At 31.2% G+C, this 20,580-nt stretch overlaps 4 protein-coding genes and 1 non-coding gene across 7 annotated transcripts; 1 reads left to right on the forward strand and 4 right to left on the reverse strand.

The window, feature by feature from the left end:
* The first annotated feature begins 388 nt into the window (after positions 1-388).
* MYB17 (myb domain protein 17) lies at positions 389-4,321 on the forward strand. 2 transcript variants are annotated; one of them, XM_039029028.2, is made up of 5 exons: positions 389-548; positions 1,263-1,352; positions 1,698-1,985; positions 2,686-2,815; positions 3,341-4,321. In XM_039029028.2, the coding sequence occupies exons 3-5, from the start codon at positions 1,850-1,852 to the stop codon at positions 3,987-3,989; spliced, it is 915 nt and encodes a 304-aa protein (XP_038884956.1). In that variant the 5' UTR covers positions 389-548; positions 1,263-1,352; positions 1,698-1,849; the 3' UTR covers positions 3,990-4,321. The 2 variants fall into 2 exon arrangements, with proteins under 2 accessions (XP_038884956.1, XP_038884962.1); XM_039029034.2 differs by lacking the exons at positions 389-548; positions 1,263-1,352 and having other exon boundaries at positions 1,639-1,985.
* A 1,212-nt stretch (positions 4,322-5,533) lies between these two features.
* LOC120075553 (Remorin family protein) lies at positions 5,534-9,570 on the reverse strand. Its single transcript, XM_039029046.2, has 5 exons — positions 9,012-9,570; positions 6,867-6,920; positions 6,660-6,747; positions 6,344-6,425; positions 5,534-5,991 (listed from the first exon to the last, which is right to left on the reverse strand). The coding sequence occupies exons 1-5, from the start codon at positions 9,142-9,144 to the stop codon at positions 5,797-5,799; spliced, it is 552 nt and encodes a 183-aa protein (XP_038884974.1). The 5' UTR covers positions 9,145-9,570; the 3' UTR covers positions 5,534-5,796.
* Positions 9,571-13,322: 3,752 nt separating this feature from the next.
* LOC150038200 (actin-depolymerizing factor) lies at positions 13,323-15,878 on the reverse strand. Its single transcript, XM_090306357.1, has 3 exons — positions 15,740-15,878; positions 15,368-15,633; positions 13,323-13,602 (listed from the first exon to the last, which is right to left on the reverse strand). Exons 1-3 carry the CDS (start codon positions 15,740-15,742, stop codon positions 13,452-13,454), a joined length of 420 nt encoding a protein of 139 aa, XP_090162483.1. The 5' UTR covers positions 15,743-15,878; the 3' UTR covers positions 13,323-13,451.
* Positions 15,879-16,694: 816 nt separating this feature from the next.
* Positions 16,695-19,254, reverse strand: LOC120083623 (uncharacterized). 2 transcript variants are annotated; one of them, XM_039039459.2, is made up of 4 exons: positions 19,012-19,254; positions 18,841-18,902; positions 18,306-18,432; positions 16,695-17,023 (listed from the first exon to the last, which is right to left on the reverse strand). In XM_039039459.2, exons 1-3 carry the CDS (start codon positions 19,067-19,069, stop codon positions 18,307-18,309), a joined length of 246 nt encoding a protein of 81 aa, XP_038895387.2. In that variant the 5' UTR covers positions 19,070-19,254; the 3' UTR covers positions 16,695-17,023; position 18,306. The 2 variants fall into 2 exon arrangements, with proteins under 2 accessions (XP_038895387.2, XP_090162487.1); XM_090306361.1 differs by lacking the exon at positions 16,695-17,023 and having other exon boundaries at positions 18,124-18,432.
* A 94-nt stretch (positions 19,255-19,348) lies between these two features.
* TRNAC-GCA (transfer RNA cysteine (anticodon GCA)) lies at positions 19,349-19,420 on the reverse strand. Its single transcript has one exon. It is a non-coding gene; the product is annotated as a tRNA-Cys (tRNA).
* Between the last annotated feature and the right edge of the window lie 1,160 nt (positions 19,421-20,580).

Below are 20,580 nucleotides of genomic sequence, written 5' to 3' on the forward strand. Positions count from 1 at the left end.
AATTGAGATATAGACACTACTTCCAAATTCAAATCTATTAATTTGTCATCTCTGGTATTTAAAAAATCAAGTTAAATTTTGAAAACTAAAAAGAGCAGTTTTTACTTTTAGAATTTAGTTAAAAATCCAATCATTGTAGAAATATGGATGAAATAGGTTTAATATTAAAAATAAAAACAAAAATCAAATAGTTACCAAACGAGGTCATAACTTTTAAAAACTTATTTTTATCTTTTGAATTTGGCTGAATTTAACAATTATAGTAAGATGCAAATCAGAAGAGAAAATATATATTTAAAAACAAAAATTAAAAAACGAAATGGTTAATCAAGGGTAACTTAATTATTTTAATTAAGAAGAGAATTGTATATTTAGCCTATTAAATGAGGAAAGCAAAAAAGAAGATACAAACAAAGAAACCCAATTTCCGGTTAGGGTTTTATGGCGCCAAATTCGAACCAGCAATCGCAAGAGCTACTCGTGCTTGTAGCTTTCAATGGCTTAGGGCTCGATCGTATCGTCTTCTTCCTCATCGTCCCGTTTTGGTGGTGAGTCAAATTTCTGCATTCTTATTTCGCAAATCCATACAAAAAGGAAAAGACTTCGTTTGTTTTCTTTCAATTTTTGGTTTCTTTTCGATTCACCAGTCCGATGCTCGCAGAGTTTGAAACTGATGCCCTCGAATCTCAGCTTTCTGGCTCTTTACCCCGTTCTCTGCTTTGTTCAATTTCATTTTTCAACTCCTTTACCTAATTTCTAAAAGGAGTAATAGTATTATGACATTTTGTTTTGTCTTTCTCTCTCTTTCCGAGGCATTTATTATCACAACTTTCAATTGCTCAGTGAGATAAAGCTAACTCTGTTTTGTTTCAGTATTTATCTATTTTAGTTTAGACTCATTTTGACCTCGATTATTGTTGAAATCGTGTGAATTATTGTCTTCTGTTTATTGTGGGGGATACTATCAGTGAACAATTCCTATTATTAAGATTTAATCTGATCTTAAATAGCATATGCACAAACGAAATTTGTCCAATTTCAGATAGGAAAAAGGTATTGGTCGATGTATTTGTTTATTTTAGGCACACATACACATGTTTTTTCTTTAGATAAGCACACATACACATGTTTTCTAATTTAACATTATCTTAATCAAGGGAAGGTTTCTCACAATTTAGAGTTTCATACTAAAGTTAAGCAGGAAACTTTACTGATTATGAAATTCTAGTTGAAGAAATAAGTTTGTTTTGTTTCTTGTTTAGCAATCAGATAGGAAGAGGGAAGAGGGAAGAGGGAAGAGGAAGTTTTGAAAGACCCACAAGGGAACAGTGGTGAAGCCTGGTCTTGTCATGGTATGTCCCGTACTCTGTATGTCATTTTCATCATAGTAAATGCGTCTCAAATCTCTCTCTGTTCAATAAATGCTCGTCTGCATTGTGAGAATCCGCAATAAATTCTTCTCCTTATTCGCTTATTTCTTATATCAGTTGTGCGTAATTGTAAAACCTCAGAATAAGAAACCTCTGCATTAACTCTCTCACTTTTTTTTTTGGACAAATTTTACTTTCAATGATGATTCAATTCTTACTATGCTCAACCATGTCAGTATTTATTGCAAGAACCAGCTTGAAACTAGCTGATTCTTGTCCTTCCCCTTCAGAGTCACAAAGCCATTAATTTCCCTCTTTTCATTTCAGTTCATTGAGACAACCCCTTTTTCATGGCTTCCCTCCTCCCTTCGTAATTCGCTCTGAAAAGTTGAAGCTCTAAGGAAGGAGCTGGATTTTGTTTTTTTTCGCTCTTGGTCACTTGAGGGGGTGTCTCTGCCTCTGGTAGTGAAAGTTGTGAGATGGGAAGGACGCCTTGTTGTGATAAGAAGGGGCTAAAAAAAGGGCCGTGGACATCAGAAGAAGATGAACTCCTTATTAACTATATTAAGGAAAACAATGGCCATGGTAGTTGGAGATCGCTCCCCAAGCTTGCAGGTTTAGTGATCCAAATTTTTCGCTTGTTTGAACTTGTCGTCTCTCATTCTGCAGTCTCTGTTTATTACTATTACTTCTAGAACATATTCCTTCCTTCATAACTTCGAAATTTATTGTAACTGGAGTGATTAAAGAAAAAGGAAAAAGAAGGAAGACGAAAAAGAAGCTTGAGTAGTTTAGACCTTTACCTTGGCATTTTCCTTTTCACTTCCCCAATATCCCACCATTCTCCTTTCTCCGATCTCATGATTTAAGGACAGCTCTGTTTCGTGCTTTGTTACCAAACAATGTGCAGAAAATGGTTTTAGCATCAATTTGAATCTTTCGTTCTGGTATTTTTTTTCTGCATAAATGTTCTGTGTTGCCTAGTAAATGGTGCTTAACATAAGACATTCTCCTGTCAAGGAACGCCTGCCTGCCTCGATTATCCTTCAAAATAAGAGTAGTTGGTCTTTTGGTCTATCTTTAGTTTCCTATTTCACCTCCAGTGTAATCCATGGGGTTCCGCGTTTGGTCACCTGGACTGGACATTTTTATACTCAAACTTACTCTGTTCAATATCCTAGTAGAGCACATGGAAGCTGCAAAAAATTTCATGCACAATCGGGAGGGAACGTTTTTGTCATACGTTCTACCTTTTTTTTTAATTTGTCTCTTACATTGGATGGGATGGACTGACTGCGCGATCTTTTTATTATAGGTCTTCTACGGTGTGGAAAAAGCTGCCGTTTAAGGTGGACAAACTATCTAAGACCTGATATCAAACGTGGCCCCTTTACCCCAGAGGAAGAGAAGCTTGTTATTCAACTTCATGGAATTCTTGGAAACAGGTGATGCTTCATTGTTTCTTCCCGAGTGTTATTGTAGATTTGTCTGGTTAAATTTATGACATCTTTTGTTTAATCGCCTCTGAACTATTTATTCAAATTATGTTTATGGCTCCTTTTGTTTAATCATCTGATATTTTGCTATATTTTTATGCTGTACTACACAAACGAGTAACATTTAAATATTTGAATGGAGCTGACTACGTTAGTGGTCTTTCTTTCTGACTTTCGGCTCTGGAGAAAGATATTTAGCTCGTGTTTGGCCATTGGAACCACTGTCAAGAAAAGTCAAGTCTACGTCTCGACTCTGAATGAAGTTTGTAGAACCTGGATGCCAATCATACTAATTGGTTTTTTGCTTTATCTGAGGTTTGAAGAATTTTTGAAAAATACAAGAGAAATCAACATTTCCGGGCTCATATACTCCTTCAACATGTTTTAGGATGGAATGGGGAGATTGTTTCTCTTCAACTATTTGGTGCATTATGGATGTTGTTTGATGGAGTTTTACTCATCAAATCCTTGCAGGTGGGCTGCCATTGCATCTCAACTGCCAGGAAGGACAGATAACGAAATCAAGAACTTATGGAACACCCACCTCAAGAAACGTCTTCTTTGCATTGGCATTGATCCACAGACACACGAACCTTTCAACTCTCGCTGTTCAACCTCTACAGCACCAGCGTCTCCAGCCACCCGCCACATGGCACAGTGGGAGAGTGCTCGGCTCGAAGCCGAAGCGCGACTTTCAAGGGAGTCATCACTCTTCGCCCCACTTCTAATGGAAAGATCAAATGATTCCGACTTTTTTCTTCAAATATGGAACTCCGAAGTTGGCGAATCATTTCGTAGGTGCAGGGAAGACAAAACCACATGCCAAAGCCAAAGTCCCTTATCCTCATTGATTAAATGTGAATCGCTTTTCATCGTTGCGACTCACAACAGAGTTGATTACACCGGTTCCTCAGCCATGGAAAGCAATGAAAATGAAGAAACAGAATACAAAAACTTCCAATCCATGGATGACGTTGTGATGTCCAAATCTGATTCATCCAGTGCAAACGAGTTCGAGGAGTCATCGGATAGTGCATTAGGACTGCTTCTCGACTTCCCCATTGACAATGACATGAGCTTCTTGGAAGAAAACAACATAAATATGCCGCAGCATCTTCATTAGATCAAGAGCCTTATTTCATTGTCCTTCCTTGATGGGACCATGAATTAAGTTTCTCTGGTAGTTTAGGTCCCAAGTTTTGTGGTTTGTTAGCAAAACTATTTGGTAAGGTAACCATTTTTTGTGCTTTAAATTGGAAGCTGTATTAGGAGAAAGCGGTTGTATCTTCATTGCTACTTATAAAAGCAATTGAAAAGGGGATTTGGATTTGGATTTCTAGTTAGCACTAAATGTTCAGTATGTAGATAGCATAGTATATGGTTTTGATTTCAGGGTCTTATGATACACTGATTGATGTGAGTATTTTACACCTCTATTCTAATTTTCTTTTACTATTTTTACGAGTTGTCTCTTCCTATTTTATTCCTCGAGTAATTTCCAGGTTTATAACATACGTGGAGATTTTAGAATCACTAAAGCCTATTCAATTGGATCATCAAAGTCATCCAAAATAAAAGAGAGAAGATTATTCCGAAGATTCTTCCTTTTTAACCAAATCAATTTTATGAAAATTTTGATAAGATCAATATCATCTTGATGCATAGTTTCAAGATTATTGAAAAAAAAAGAAAAAAAAGGAAAAAGTCAAGAGAGTATTTTAATAAATAAATAAATGTTTTTTTTACAATTTATTATATTAATTATTTATATTATATTTGACATTTTGTTGCATATTTGAACCTATTATAAATATGATACTATCCACATATTGACGAAAATTCAATATCATGATCATAAACTTAAAAAAAAAGTGAAAATCTTCGTTTAAAATATAAAAAAAAAAAATTAAGAGAATTTTAACCTGGCTTCATAGTTATCTCATTATTGATATGTAAATATAAACATCTCAACTTAAAATTGATACTTTGAAAGCTATTTTCTTCCTGAGAACAAAACAACCTGTCTTGTAACGTTTCATTTTCCTAACCATGTATTCTAATGTCAACACATATACTCTTCACAAGAGGTCATGATCAACAAAAATTGAATATCGATCTCTAATTTTAGGGATGAGTAAATTTTTTTTCATGAATTTAACACAACTTTATTTAAAAGTTATCTTTTGAATACACTCTCATGATAGGTAATTGGTATAATTGGTATAATGTTCCTTTTTTTTCTTTCATAGGAAAATTTTGATATATTGTTAAAAAATCAAGTGTAAAATCTAAAAGAAACTGTTTGAAGACTCATAATAAAACGAACTTATAATGTAATCTAAAACCCATATTTAGATTAGTATTTTGATCTCAATTTGTATACAAAACTCATTTTATTCCCACAATTTTTAATCCAATTCTCTTTTTCACTTTTTTATCTTTCACATTCTCATTTCTGCTCCTCTCTTGATTTTTTACGCATTTCGACATTTTTCTAATTCCTGGTAATACTTATTATATTCCAACCTCCCAAACACCCAAACAGTTCCAAAGCATAAAGAAACTGTATTCATTTCGTGACAAAATACTTCTTAATTCCTTTTGAAAACAATTTTGAATTTTGACCATCGAACCATAGGAAGAGGGGAAGAACTAAGAAAGACAAAATGCCAAAGGACCACACTCTCTCTCACATTTTATACAAACAAAACAAAAACAAAAACAAAAACAATAAACAGTTGACAATTCGGCCAAAACACTACAAAGAAGAACCCCACCCACAGGCCACGACCAAGCATCATGAAGATTTCCAAAAAAGAAAAAAAAAAAAAAAAAAAAAAAAAGAGAAGAAGAAGAAGAAAATTCACATTACTAGTTACTTATATGAATAATAAATAGATACGTAACAGAGCATTCATAAATAAAACCTTTCAAAAACACCCCAAAAATTTCTTTGGAATGGTTCCAGTTGCTCGGAATTTGGCTGCCGTTTCCTCTGCCTTTAGCAGTTCCTCTGACCTTTGTGCTTCCACTGTTGCCTTTTTTTCTTCTGCTTCTTTGTGAATCAAAGCCACTTTGTTCTTCATTTTTTCTGCATATTCAGCTTTTTTCTTCTCCAAGTCTTCCTGTAATTTTCGAGACAAAAAAGACTTGGAAGATTGACTCAAGAACAGAGTTTAACTATTAATCGAGGCATGACGGAAACGAGGAACCTAAGACCAACTCACTTATTATGAGAGGTTGGTTCCCCTAATTTGAGATTTTGCTTCTCGATTAAGGATGCGTTTTGTTTTTCAAGTATTCAATTTTGAAAATAAGTAATTTTAAAAAAGTGTTTTGACAATTATTCAAAGTAACTTTGGAAGTTTATTTAAAAAGTTTTTTTTAATCAAAAGAGTTTAAATAAAAATGACATTTTTTTTATCTAGTCAATTTAAATATTACTTGTTAAACCTCTAGAAGTAATAAAATGGTTACCTCAATTTTTTTCAACTTGGCTTCCAGGTTGGCCTTTTTGCTGTTCTCCCATGCGGATACAGAAGAGAGCTTCTTTTGTGCCCTATTAATTAGTGAAGAGACAAATATTTATGTCATAACTCATTAAGTTCATATCATGACAGACATGAATAGACAGTAGTTATGTGATACAGCAAAAAGTTGAATTCTATGATAGTTTGGAATTAAAAGCAAGGAATGTTGGGAATTAACAAATCCAGTTAGCTTCCCAATATCAGACACTGGTCTTCTTGACAAATGACAAGCATAATAGAAACTGCGCCATTCAAATCCTTACTTGTTCTCAGCCTTTGATTTTTCACTATCTTCCCAGGCCTTGATGAAGGAGAACCTTTTCTCCTTTTCAACCTCCGCAAGAGCAATATCTAAGTAAAACAATCAAGGATCAGGTCAATCTTGTAACATCTACACCATGATTTTGAAATATTTTCTTGTTGTAAAATTAGATGAAATAGAATGAGTAAGATGAGTGCTGTATGCTCACCTCTATCAATAGACCCACCAGAAGCCTTCTTTGGTTCAGGATCTTCTTTAGTTTCTGTTAAGATCCGAAAATAGAGGGAGCAAAAAAAAGGTTAAATGATAAAACTCCCATTGTTAAAGCTTTCAGGCTGATTAAAGCAATAAAGGTAACAGTATCAGACGATGTAAAGCCATTAAACTCAGAAGGAAAATCACACTAGCTATAATGGAAGTTGGAAGATAAAGTTGTCAAGGTGGGACAAAGGGCAATGCTATAGTAACTTTTACTATTATTAAAAGTTCAACAAGAAATATAAACTAAATTAATTTATAATAAACGCAGTAAAAAATTAACCGCGTGAAATCACTTTTGTTTTATCCCCTGCTCTCCTTTCCATGTAAAGTTTGCACCACAATGGCGAAACATTTGTTCATTCATGTTGAATTGATAATAAAGATGTGTATGCTTTGATGATAATTGAAAAACCAGAGAGACTTCAATGGTGAATTGACAACTGAGAGGATCAATATGACCCACCTGAACCCTATCACCTTATCAATATTTACTAGGAAAATTAAATAGATGACAAGTTAATATACACAGATTATAGATGGCAAGTTAAAACCATAAGGTAGACTGTCGTTAAGTTGCAACTTAAACAAATTTAATAGAATTCTTTGGCCAATTTTGAGAAATAAAAGAAATCAAATGGCATAAAGAACAGAGATGAGATGTCTTTCTTCAAGGTGACGACAGACAGCTGTAATATGCATCATTAGCATCTTTAAAAGTATATAATAAGGACAAAGTCACAAAGAGCCTGATTCCACCTTACCCGAACAACTATTTGATTAATAATCAATAATCATTCAAGAAAAAGCTATAATTAGTATATGTTTATAGTTTCTTTTTGAAAAATATCTTCCTTTACTGTAAAGGAAGCAAGTAATCAAAAGCTAAAACATGATCTTCAATTTATCTATAACTTTTTTTAAGAAAGTTTATCTACAACTTTAAGCATATTGAAAACAAAAAATTAAGGAATATAAGAAACGCCAGTGGACCCAGTACAGATTATCTCACTAATAACAAAACAAAGGGAGGAAAAACTATTCAAGAGGCACCGAAACTTATTTCTCTTCCTCTCTGGAAGTTCAGAAAAAATGTGAAAGGAGACTTTCCGTGAGTAAGATTATGCTGTAAATGGCAATAGAAGTGTGAAAGAAAAATGCTTAACAGAGAGAACCCAAAAAAAGTACTAACTATGAACGAAAGATAAATGTACCAACAATTAACAATACTATTTTTTAAAAAAAATATTTGCTGTGTATTAATGTCGAGGACAAGGATTATTCAAAACTTCCATAAATGTGAAGTCTATGGGCTTACATTTAACTTTTCTCAATGCAACGCCATCATGAGAAAGAAGATAATATGATTGAGATACAATATCAATATGATATGGAGTCCATATCAATCTGAATTGCAATAAATGTTTAGACATCAACGTCACTGCCAATCTCTCTCCAAGATAGCAAGTGCTAGAACTAAAAGTAGTAGACGATAACTTAACATACTTAACATAAAAATTTGAAGAACTTGCCACTAAAAAAAAACATTTGGCGTTTCATTTGTTACTATATATAATTTACTTCGGAAAATGTTGTTCGATTGACATTTTACTTTTCCATGCGTTTCGATTCTGCCTAGGGCCTATCACATCGAAAACCATACGTTCCCAGTCGTTCCTCATCTACTCGTTCTGGTATAATTCAGAGTAAAATGCAACTCTACTAAGCCAAGCTTTCTCCAACACGAAATTTGAACAGAATTTATTCCTCAAGTATACTATATCCATTTCTCGACGACCAAACAGAACGAGAAAAAGTAACAATACGAACGCCTGAATTCCTAATTTATGCACAGTACGCGCTCGATGAAGAAAAAGGAATCTCACAGTCACAAATCACCTAAGCGTATAATTCAAGCACTTCAACATCTAATATTGTAATAAATCAATCACCATCAAAATATCCGATCAAGGAAAGAAATGAGATAGAATGAAGTCGATATCGTCGCAATCGCAAAGCAACAATCAAAACACATACAAACGAGAACAGATAATATCCAGATATAGAAAGAAAGAAAGAAAGAAAGAGAGGTTACTATTAACGACAGGCACTGGAACCATAGCTTTTTCCTTATTCTCCAAAGCGTCAATTGGAACTTCAGTCGGAACTGACGCCGGCGCCGGAGCCGGAGCCGGAGTAGAATCGGAATTTTCCGGCGCAGAAACCATCGCCCTCAAAATTCGTACCGCACAAAGAAGGAAAAAAAATTAAAAAGGAAAATTCTCCAAAATTTTTCAACAACGATAATCTCTATCCGTTGTGGGCCTCTATATATATACACTCTGAGCTCAGAGAGCTCATGAAAAAAACGGTGGTGGTGTAAACTTCACAACTGACAGTGGGTTTTGCAGGTGAGGTCCATGATTGTCGATGCAGCGCCTATCTATCAGCCGTTGGTTTATTTGACTACTTGAGTACTGTGGTCAAACTTTGATCTGACGGTTAGTGTTGGCGGGTGGTTCTGGCGATCCGTTGGGATCGACTACGCGTTTTAATCGTACCTTATGGACAGCTAAAACGTGGTAATCAATGGAATTCTGCCACGTCAGTTAGATTCGATGTATAGGTGTCGGCAACGTGAAACGTCGCCGTTTAACGATTGTATTAGGCGGAATAATTGCTTTATTTATAATGATCGTGGTCGACCCGACTGGCGGGGCCCATTATTAAAGAAATTTTTGTTTTTGACCAACATATCTCCCGGAAAAAGACTAAAAAAATTGCGCATTTTTATTTTTTGAAGTATTTTTTTTATTAAATAGCTTATTTATTCTTTGATTCAATAATAAAAAATGAATCTTGAAACATCCGGTTAATTTTGGTAGTGGATTGAAGTTTCAAATATAGATTGTCGTTATGTTGTGAATGATATACTGTATTGAAAGTAAAAGCGGTCACGATTTCAGTGTTAAATCGTAATTATCGGTTGTTCCTCAAAATTTATACAATCTCAAATCTCAAACGTATACTCGTTAGAGAAAAGAATGAAAGCAAAGAAAAAAAAAAACTTAAAGAAAATCAAAGAGAGAAAAATAGAGAGTAAAAGAAATCTATGTTTTCAATTCGAAATTCTTGTCCTCAACTTATAGGAAAATATTTTGGATCTAAAATTAGTTTTAAATTTGTAACGATTAAGCATATTAAAACATTAGGATTGTAACCATCAAAACATTATTTTAGTTGTAACATTAAAACGATCACAAACATAAAGGTATAAGTCATTTCAATGACAAGTCATTTTCAACATATATGTCTTGCTTATTTATTTAATTTTTTTTAGTATAACAAATGAAATAGATGAATGACCAAATGTAGATCGTTGTGTCGTGGATCGGTGGAGGAACCCACTACCTCGAAAGCAAAATGGGCATAATCTTAGTGCTAAATCGCTAAAAGTCGATTGCTCCCAAGGTTAACACAACCCCCGAATTCTAATTGCACTCGTCGAAAAACGAATTAGAACCGACAAAAGCCCTGAAAACAAGATAAAAACATAGAGAAGAGAGGAAGAAAATGAATACATGTTTTGTATATTTGTTTTTAACAAAATGGTTAAAAAATGAAGAGATGGGTCTAATATAATTCCTTTTTCACACAATTACCCAAACTCATTGGTCCGACCAACAAGTAGCAATGGCAGCATGCGTATGTGGGAAAAGTTTCTACTTCCACCTGAAAACTCTCTTGTGAATCTTGAAATAGAAACCCTTTGTCAAATCAAAATCTTCCAACATGGGACAAGAAACTACCTTTCACCCTTTTTATGTGTGTTTTTGTTATGGGCTAAAGCCTAAAGTCATTACTAACAATAGAAAGATGCGAATCTCTAACTTCAATAATGATAGTATATGTTAACTATTATTGAGTTATACTCAAATGATACTAAATGTTAATTTATTATTTTTGGTTTCAAATGGATTAATTTAATTTTTTTCACTAGTTATATAGAATATGAGATTCAATTAGATGGAGAAAGTTGTAGTAAAAAAAATTGTGAAAAAAAAGGTAGTGTTTGCAAGGAAGTTATTTCTTGGCCAAGTTTTTTGGTACTCCCTATATGCATTGGATCACATGCATCTATTTCAAAAGTTAGGTATATTAGTTTAGAACTAAGTAGTTAGTTTCTAAGTTTATACTTTATATTAGAGATTTATTTATTTGAATTCAACAAACTAAGAGAACTTTAAGTTGTGGGAAGGAGTGGTTTTTTCTTTTTTTTTTTTTAATATATATATATATGATTATCTGTCAAGATCTTTGTTACACCCTAGATGTATCTTTTAATGAGAATTTAAAAACAAAAAAAAACTAATGAATGTACCTGTATTACTTTGTTTTTTTTTTTTTTTTTTCCCCAAATATATGATGACCTAAATAATAACACTTTACCCTAACCTTTTTAATATAATAATTATGAGAATAAAAGATCGAATCTATTATCAAGGAGATGCCAATTACTATCGGGTGAAATTCACTAGGACAAATTACGATAATTGACATATACGGATTCTTTCGTATTCTAAAATTTACGTAAAATTTTGAAAAGACATTGTCCACTTTTATATAAAATAAAAGGTAGGTAAAAATTATCCTAGAAGTACAGTGGTAGTTGCAATTATACATTCAAATAAAAATTGAACCCACAAACTTGTGCGGTTCTTAAAATTAGACTTTTAAACTTAAATAATAATAGAAATTGCAACAATTGTATAAATATGAAAATTGAATTTTTATCACTTGGAAGTCTAATTTCTACAAATATTATAAATTTGATGGTTCAATTTTAATATTTACAAAAATTTGAGGACTCAATTTTTACAATAAAAAGTTTGAATGTGTAATTACAACTACGACCATACTTAAATAATATTTTTTGCAATTTACTCTAAAATAAAATTTCGCTAGTTAAAATAAATATAGCTTATGTTAGCGATTCGAAGATATATTTAAAAATTAATTAATTAATTAATTAAATTCCTGTGTAATTTATTGCGTTTTGTCTCTTACAATAAATACGTTGCCGAATTTGCGGCAGCACCCACCTTATGGCCAAGAGAGGTAATTGACATGGGTTGCCCGATTATTATTTTTTTTTATATTCTCAAAATAATAAAAACGAAAAGAAAAATACACTTTTAAACCTCATAAATTGACACCAACCACAAGCTTAGGTGTATTTTATCTTAAAAGAAATAAGTTTTCCTTATAAGACTAAAATAGAATAATTTGAAAATCATTTAAGTCCCAATGCTTTCATTCATGGGCCATTTAATTCCTTTTGTAGGTAACAATTCTGTACTTGTAAATTAATTAGAATTAGTAATTATTATCAATAGTTGAGTAATGGGCAGTTTATATCACGAAAATTGCTGTTAAGAATCAATAGGATTACTTGCCTATATAAATGATAAATCCAATAGGAACCCATTTTTGTTTTTTTTAGCATAATAGGAATAGGATATTTTAATAGTGTTCAAATACTAAGAAAAAATGTAAAAGCATTTATAGAAAAAAAAAAAAAAAAAAAAAAAGACTGATAGAGACATTGATAAACTTCACACAGTATCAATGATAGATTTCTATAAGTTTTTATTATTAATAGACTTCTATCGACCTCTAAAGAAGATGACCAAATTATGATTGTGATTTTAAATTTTTTAATCAATTGATTAGTTAAGATATAACGAATGTTTGGATCTCTATTCGCATTTGTTGAAGTAGAAAAAAAAAAATAATAATTCGTACAATCGAATTAATAGCTTAAATGAGAAGTATGTCATATAACAATCTTACATGTTTCTCTTTATAAACTTTCATTATTTTCATCCATCCCTCAACTTTTACTACCATACACAAGTTTCTTAACCTTAAAAATAAATAAATAATAATAATAATATCTTTTAACTTTCAATTTTCCATCTATAATGAATTTTTCTTAAATGTCTAAAATGTAAAGAAACCAAAATTAAATAGAAAAATAAAATTTAAAAAATTTATTAGATAAAATTCTAAAAGTTCAAAGACTAAACTTGCAATTAATCATTATATATACCATTACAAACTCTCCATTAAAGTAATTCATATAAATTGAAAACGCTCAACCATGGAAATGAAAAATTACAAAAACTATAGAAAAAAACACTCTACAACTTGGATGTTTAAGAAATTATATATTTTCTTTCATATAGAAATATTGTAGGATATGATACGTTGTTCCATGAAATTAATCGAGGTACATATAAACTGACTCGAACATCCAAAGATTAAGAAATGAAATTATATAGCATAATAAACTACATTATAAAAAGATAATAAATGACAAGTGTAAAATTAGACAAACAAGGAGAGAGAGAATGGAAGCTTAGTTATAAAAAGGGGTAATAAAATAATATAATATAAGGTAAAAAGAAAATAATGAATGTTTTTGGTTTGAAATGAAAAAGTAAAATTTTCTTTTATTTTTGTTTGGATGAATTTAGAGAGCTCTTGCTTTAATGATGTCAAGGCTCATCTCACTGGGATCTGTTGCCTGTAATTCAACTTGAATTCCATCTAACTCTCTCTTGAATCTATCCTTGGAGCTGGCATACAACATTTTACTTCTTATTCTTGAAGAGTCTGGTGACCTACAACATCAACAAATTACAAAACTTTAACCCCATAAATTATATTATAGTAAAGTTAAAAGTTAGAATCATAAGTTTAAGTAATCCTTATTTGTGTTTAATAGGTCTCGGCATATGGTTTGATAACCATTTTATGTTGGGAATCTCAAAAATTAGAAAAATAAGGAAAATTATTCACACAAAATAGTAAAATTTCAATATTTTTTGATAGAAGTTAATAGAAGTTTAATAATGTCTATCAAGGTCTATCGATGGCAGAAATCAATAGAAACCTATTAATGTCTATCAGTATATTTTTACTATTTCTATAAATAGTTTGACATTTTTTCTATTTGTGAAAATTTCTCTTTTGTTTTTTATTTTTGAAAATTGATTTTATAAATATTCCTTCCATCTCTATAAGTTTTTTCATTTTGTTATCCACTTAGTTTTAAAAAATTAAGCAATTTTTTTTAATTAAAAAAAATAGTTATCAAAGAATTGTTTTTTCTTTTAGAATTTGACTAAGAATTCATTTCTTCGAAAAGTATAAGACAATTGTATGAAATTTAAGGAAAAAAAAGCATAAATTTCAAAGGCAAAACTAAAAGCAAAATGGTCAACAAATGTGGCCTTTTAACATTTCTAAAATTTAGCAAACTATTAGGAATAAAATTGGATTTCGTGTTTAATAGGAAGATTAAACTTTCAAGGTTAAGTAGCAAATTAAATTGGGCATCTAATAAGTTCCAAAACTTTTAATATCGTGTCTAACGAATTCTTAGAAAATTAAAAAAAAAAATTAATTGATTGATTATCAGATATAAATTTATGTTTTATGTCTAATGGAGCCTTAAATTTCAATGTCTAGTAGATCTATGAATTGAAAGAATGAACTTGTAATTTTAAAATTCTAAGAACTAAATTGACACAAATTTCAAAGTTGATGAAGTTAATTTATAATTTGATTATTCCAAATTTGTATTCAATAGATTTGTAAGTTCTTATAAAAAATGTTGAATGAAGGACCTAGAAAGTTTTAAGGACACATGCATTTTTATGATAAGAACCTATTAAATAAAAAAAAAAGAAGTTTATTTCAAAACATATATAATACAAAGATGAAAGCCTATCAGCTAAACTTATAATTTAACCTTACAAAATAATTTTTTGGTTAAATAATCCATTTAAATTTTCAAGTTTATGTCTATTTCCTTATTAAACATTCAAAAGTGTCTAAATAGATCTTTAAACTTTCACTTTTATGACCAATAAATTTAAGTTTTTAATTTTATATTCAATAAGTCCGAGTATAGAAAATTCACGTATCTTCCCAACATAAAATTGTAAAGTTCAATTAGACCAAAAATTAAAATTTACATCTGATTAATCAACAATTAATATTTTTGGGAAAAAAAAGAATATATAAATGACTTATTAGAAATAATCTAAAGTACAGAAATTTTTCATGCACAAAATTGAAAGTTCTTCCAAAAGACCAAATATAAACTTGTAATTTTAATTTTTTCCTACCTAGTTGCATTTGCGTTTTTTTTTTCCATAAGTTTTAGCGAGCCAATCTGAATCTTTGTAGGGAAATTAAATTTAGAGTCAATTTGATAATCGTTTGTTTGTTATTTTCTTTTATGAAAATTATGTGAGTTAGTTTTTCAAAACTAAAAAATAAATTATCAAACAAGACCTTAACGATTCAGCGAATATGATAAATATGTAGATGTATCTTAATAATTCAACGAGTTTGATAAATATGCAGTGGAGATGATACCAGGCAATGAAGTAAATCTTGCTTTTCTGGCAATTCTCATCCGTCGTGAAGTCGAAATCATAGACAGCATAACGGCACTCATTGGCAGGCATGGAAGCGGTAAAATCATCGTAGGTTTCGTCGGGACCACCGACCTTCTCAACCGTGACCTGCTGGATCTTCTCCTCAATCTTGAAGACTATGAACCTGTATTTTCTCTTGGCCTTCAGATCCAAAAACTTGAGCTTGCACTCATCATGAACTGCCATTCCTGATGATGAATTTGCCTTTCAAAATTGCAAACAAAACATCCTTCACAGTTTAAGAACAAATATAAAAGAAAAACAAACAAACTAAATCAAGAAAGAGAAACAGAAAGAGTTTGAAACATACCATAATGTCTGATTTCTGATGTCCTCCAATGAAAAACACAGAGAAAGAGAGATTTCTGTTTTTTTTTTTTTTGGGAGAGGAAGGAGAGTTTTGAGCTGTGAGAAAATGAAGAGATTTTTAAAAAAATTTTTTTTGGCTCTCCTTAGGCTTTGTCTTGTCCGACTAGCCTTCTAAAGTTAATGTCTTTCACGTAAAAGGGTTGTGGATTTTGATGCTTTTAATGTTGTTTCTATATTTGGTCAATATTTAGATTTTATATTTAAGGTTATTTTGACCATGTCTTCCTATTGTTTGGTTGGCCATTAACCTCGCTATTTCTGTTACAAAATAACCCTTTCATGCATTACCTTCTAATCTACAGCTTAATGAGATAAATAAGAGGAGAAACCTGCCTAAATTTTGCCCTTTAAATGCTCACTCCATAAACGTCTTCTACCCTTTGTTTTTGTTTTTGTTTTTCTTTTATGTTCTTTTGAAATGATTCATGCAATGCAAGAAGATGGCTTTGTTTAAAATTTTAAGAGAAGAGATACATCGAATTACCATTCATACGTATATGGCATTCGAGAAACAAACAATTTTTTATACACAAGTGCTAAAAACCAACTGAAACTCTACCGACAAAATTTATATACATCTATTATATACAATATGCAGATAATATGTTACTCGAGTTGTACCAATTGAATACAAATATGATGATGAAATAGGACATCTATAATTTGAAAGTATTCGATGGAGAGAATTTTGTTACTGAATAGATTGGTTGAAATTAAAAATTGTGGACAAATTGAAGGCAAACCAATATATTAATCTCCATTCGTCGTTAAGGGTAATTTTGGGAAGGAAAATATTTGTAATGCCCAACCCTATGACAATGAGAATTCTTGGCTCTATTTTAGAGTGCCCTTCAGAAAGGAAAAGGGGAAAGTGAAAGTAATAAGGCTCAAGAGACTTAACAATAAGCAAAGATCAAGCAGCTCAATAGCATATGATCTCTTTATCCAAAAAATTTATTCTGTTAACAAAAAAACCGAGTTTTCATTGAAAACAATGAAATAATGTACAAGGACATACCAAAAAGAAGAAAAAACCGTCAAAAGAACTCTACCAAATTACAATACAAGAAAGGACTCTGATCTAAAAGAATTAGAAGAATGTTCGATCCCCGATAGATAAATTACTTGAGTGCAAATAATGAAAAATTCATTTCACCAGATTTTCTCCAAATTGAAGGGCTAATGGGAGCCCTGAAGATTCTGCCACTGCCACCATTGCCAATCTCTAGATAATTAATAAAAATAGTTTCATCCAATCAAACGACAAAAGCATGATTTTCAGTTCAAATTAGGCAACCAAATACATTGTAATTCAAATTTCTAAAGACATTCACGTTAGAAGACACCCATGAAGAAATTAAATGATTCGAAACAACTTGTAACATGAATCAATGTTAGAGAAGATGGGTTTACTTTTTGTTCGTACACCTAGGAGGAAAATTGTCCGTTTTCACCTTACAAAACTAATACCCTTTTTAAAAATTCGTTCAAATAGCTTTTCTAGATTCATTTCGGACGAGATCAACATGAAATTTAGTTAAAAAAAATTAGTCAACTGTTTTGACCTTTTTGAACCACATCTTAAAGAGATTACACCAAGATTCTTATGATTTTCCTCAAAAATATTATGTGATTTTCTTAAATCTTATATATTTTCAAATTTTCTCCAAATTCAATTATATTTATCAAATATTATATTAAAATTTTTCAAAAAAAGATCAAATATGGAAAATATATAAAATCTCGGGCAAATTAACATCGAGATTGGTGAATTCTCAGGTAGATTAATACCTAGATTTTATATATTTTCCATATCTTTCATTTCTTTTTGGCAAAATATAATCTTTTCCAAAATTTAAAAATCAAAATGCAATCGCCTGAAAAATCTAATTGGTAAATTCATTTGAAAATTTAGAAATTCATATAATCATGGAAACAGAAATTGGCCTAAAATTACACCAACACCAAATATAGTATTTGGTAAAGATAATTGAAGTTGGAGAAATTTGAAAATATATAAGATTAGATTTGGATAGATTATCTAATATTTGGAAAAATTACTAACATCTCGACTTACATCCTCCGAGAAAGGCCCGAAAGGGCCAAAACAATCCATAAATTAGAAAAAGTAAATAGTAAATTTTTTTAACTTGGTGGTTGAGAAAACCTAGTTTAACTTTAACTACTTTAGGGTTGAGGTGCTATTTCTGACCATGTCCAAGTAAGAAAGAAAGACAGAAGAAACAAGCTTCCGGGTTCAAATGATGGGACAATTTCTTTAAATTCATTCTAGCATTTCGTATTAGATAATTAAAGATTAGCATATCAGTATAAGAAGCTCATATAAATCAGATTCGAATCCAGTACTCAAGACATTTGAAATTAAAAGAGGGTAAGTGAAGATCAGATCTTACTATGAATAGAGGACTTTCTTTCTATTACAAATCAAAAAACTAAATTAATATATCAATTCACCAATACAGGTCTAAAAAATATACAAATCAAACCTCATTTATCAAGCTCCATAGCCTGGGAAGCTTTTGCTTTTGCTGCAGCCGTCAACTTGGTCTTCACCTTTTTCTTCCCAACTTGAAATCCACCTCCACCCTTCTTTTTCTTTCCACTACCATCAACCTAAGAACATAATTACACGAAAATCATGAAACTTCCAAATGGTATTAAAAGAACACGCACACAAGCAAACATAACTTGTTTCAAATCCATCGAATATTGCCTAATTGCCCAAAAAATCATGCAGTAGGAAGTCATTGAACTCCTCAATCCCAGTGGACAAAATGCTCGTGGGTTTTGTTAATGGAGTATGTGTGAAAACTAGAACATTACTCGTATGATAAAATTTTCAAATTACTAAAATGTAAACCGAATAGAAACAATAATCGATCTCTTCCAAATTTTCCAAATTACTAAAAAGTGTAAACCGAATAGAGACAATAATCAATCTCTTCCACTAACTTCAAAATTTGTTAATCAACGAAGCAGAAAATTCTACTTTTTCTAGATTTAATAGAGAGAGAGATTTACTTTCATCTTATTCTTCTTTGCCTGAAGCTTCTTCGCGGCCTTTTCCTTTTCTTGTTTTTCCCCTAATCAATTCGCCCAAGTAAAACCATTAGCATAAGAACCACGAAAGAGTGAATCAACTGGAACGAACAATCAAATTATTCGAAAAATTAATCCATGAATAGAAGTTACTTTGAAGGTCGAATTCATGTTGCTTCTTCCTGCGCGAAAGATTGTTCTTCTTAGACATATTGTAGTTCCCGGCCGCCGGAAATTTGCTCGTGATATCCCGAAGGTCACCCGTCTTCTTAAACCCTAGCCCGAATTTGCTTAGAAACTGAGATGCGGCAACTTTATAATCGAACCGGGCCGGCCCATTATGTCATTCAACTTAGGCACCTAATTTTCTCTAAATTAAATTAAATCTAGAAAATAATAATTTGAAAGTACGGAAAGATAACCCATTTAAAAAAGGAAAAATAAAACCGAAAACCGAAGAATAAAACTTGGAAAAAAAGGGAAAACTAAGAGGGCCCTACCGGGTTCGAACCGGTGACCTCTTGATCTGCAGTCAAATGCTCTACCACTGAGCTAAGGACCCATTGCTGCTAGGTGAATTTAATTATTTATATATCCTTGTAAAGAATTTTAAAACTACAAACATAAATTTTAAATTATGATTTGCGGTTAACAAATAAAATACTAAATATAATTTTATTGTTTTTTTATTTATATATTCAATGATATTACAAATAATGTTAATGATTTGGGTTTTGTAACATATGTAATTCGTAAATTCGAAAGAGTTTCAATTATGTCATGTTTTCTTTACATTTCATTTCAGGTTCAACATTTGAGTGTAAAATATTCAAATCTTTAATATATTGATCGGTGGTAGATATTTTAATCAATCAAATTATGTTTTGAGTTAACATATTGGCCTTCCATGAAGTTATTTTCAAGGATTTGGATGTCGTCATTCATCCTCTAAAAACTGAGACTAATTCTTTAATTTTATGGGGCCGAGTTCTTCTTGTTATTTAAATGAGATTCATTTTTTTTAATAAATTCTCGTAATTTACGTTATAGTGGTATCATTGAGGGTTTCTACTTTATTATGTACTATTGTAATGTTGTGGCTCACAAACTTGCTTTTCATGTTCGAAAACATCAGATGTTGATTTGACTTGAAGATAATTTTCCGTGGGTGGGCTCATTTTACTCTTCTAAGTTTTTATTTACTTCTCTTATTTTCTTTAAAAGGAAAAAAAAAAAAGTTAGCAATATGTTATTAACACTAAGGAACATAAAGTTGAGGGTTGATGTGAGAGTTGATTAGATAACTTTTTGGATTAGATGCACTTAGCTTTACATGCTACAAAATTTGACATAAAAATATAACATTTATACTATAGTCAACTTTTTTAAAACAGGAAAATACTGATCTTATTATGTCATAAAACAGAAGAAAGACTTAGGTCCAATACAACCAAATTAGTAATATAATTAAAAAATTCATTTAGTCGTTTGAACTATATTCATGTTATTTGAATGGAATAAATCAAAATACATATAATTTTCAACAACAGAGCAATTAATTTTGCAACTTTGATCCATTGATATGCTAAATAGATTAACGAAGCCACTAGTCTCTCACCCCTAACATGATTGAAGAAGTCTTAAATCACAAATTTGGTTCTTAAAATTTCAATATTTTGTTGGATATATCTTCATACTTTAGATTTGTCAAAATAGATCTAC

The sequence above is a fragment of the Benincasa hispida genome, chromosome 1 (assembly GCF_027475165.1).
Source record: "Benincasa hispida cultivar pf3 chromosome 1, pf3_genome.v1.1, whole genome shotgun sequence".
Classification (NCBI taxonomy): domain Eukaryota; kingdom Viridiplantae; phylum Streptophyta; class Magnoliopsida; order Cucurbitales; family Cucurbitaceae; genus Benincasa; species Benincasa hispida.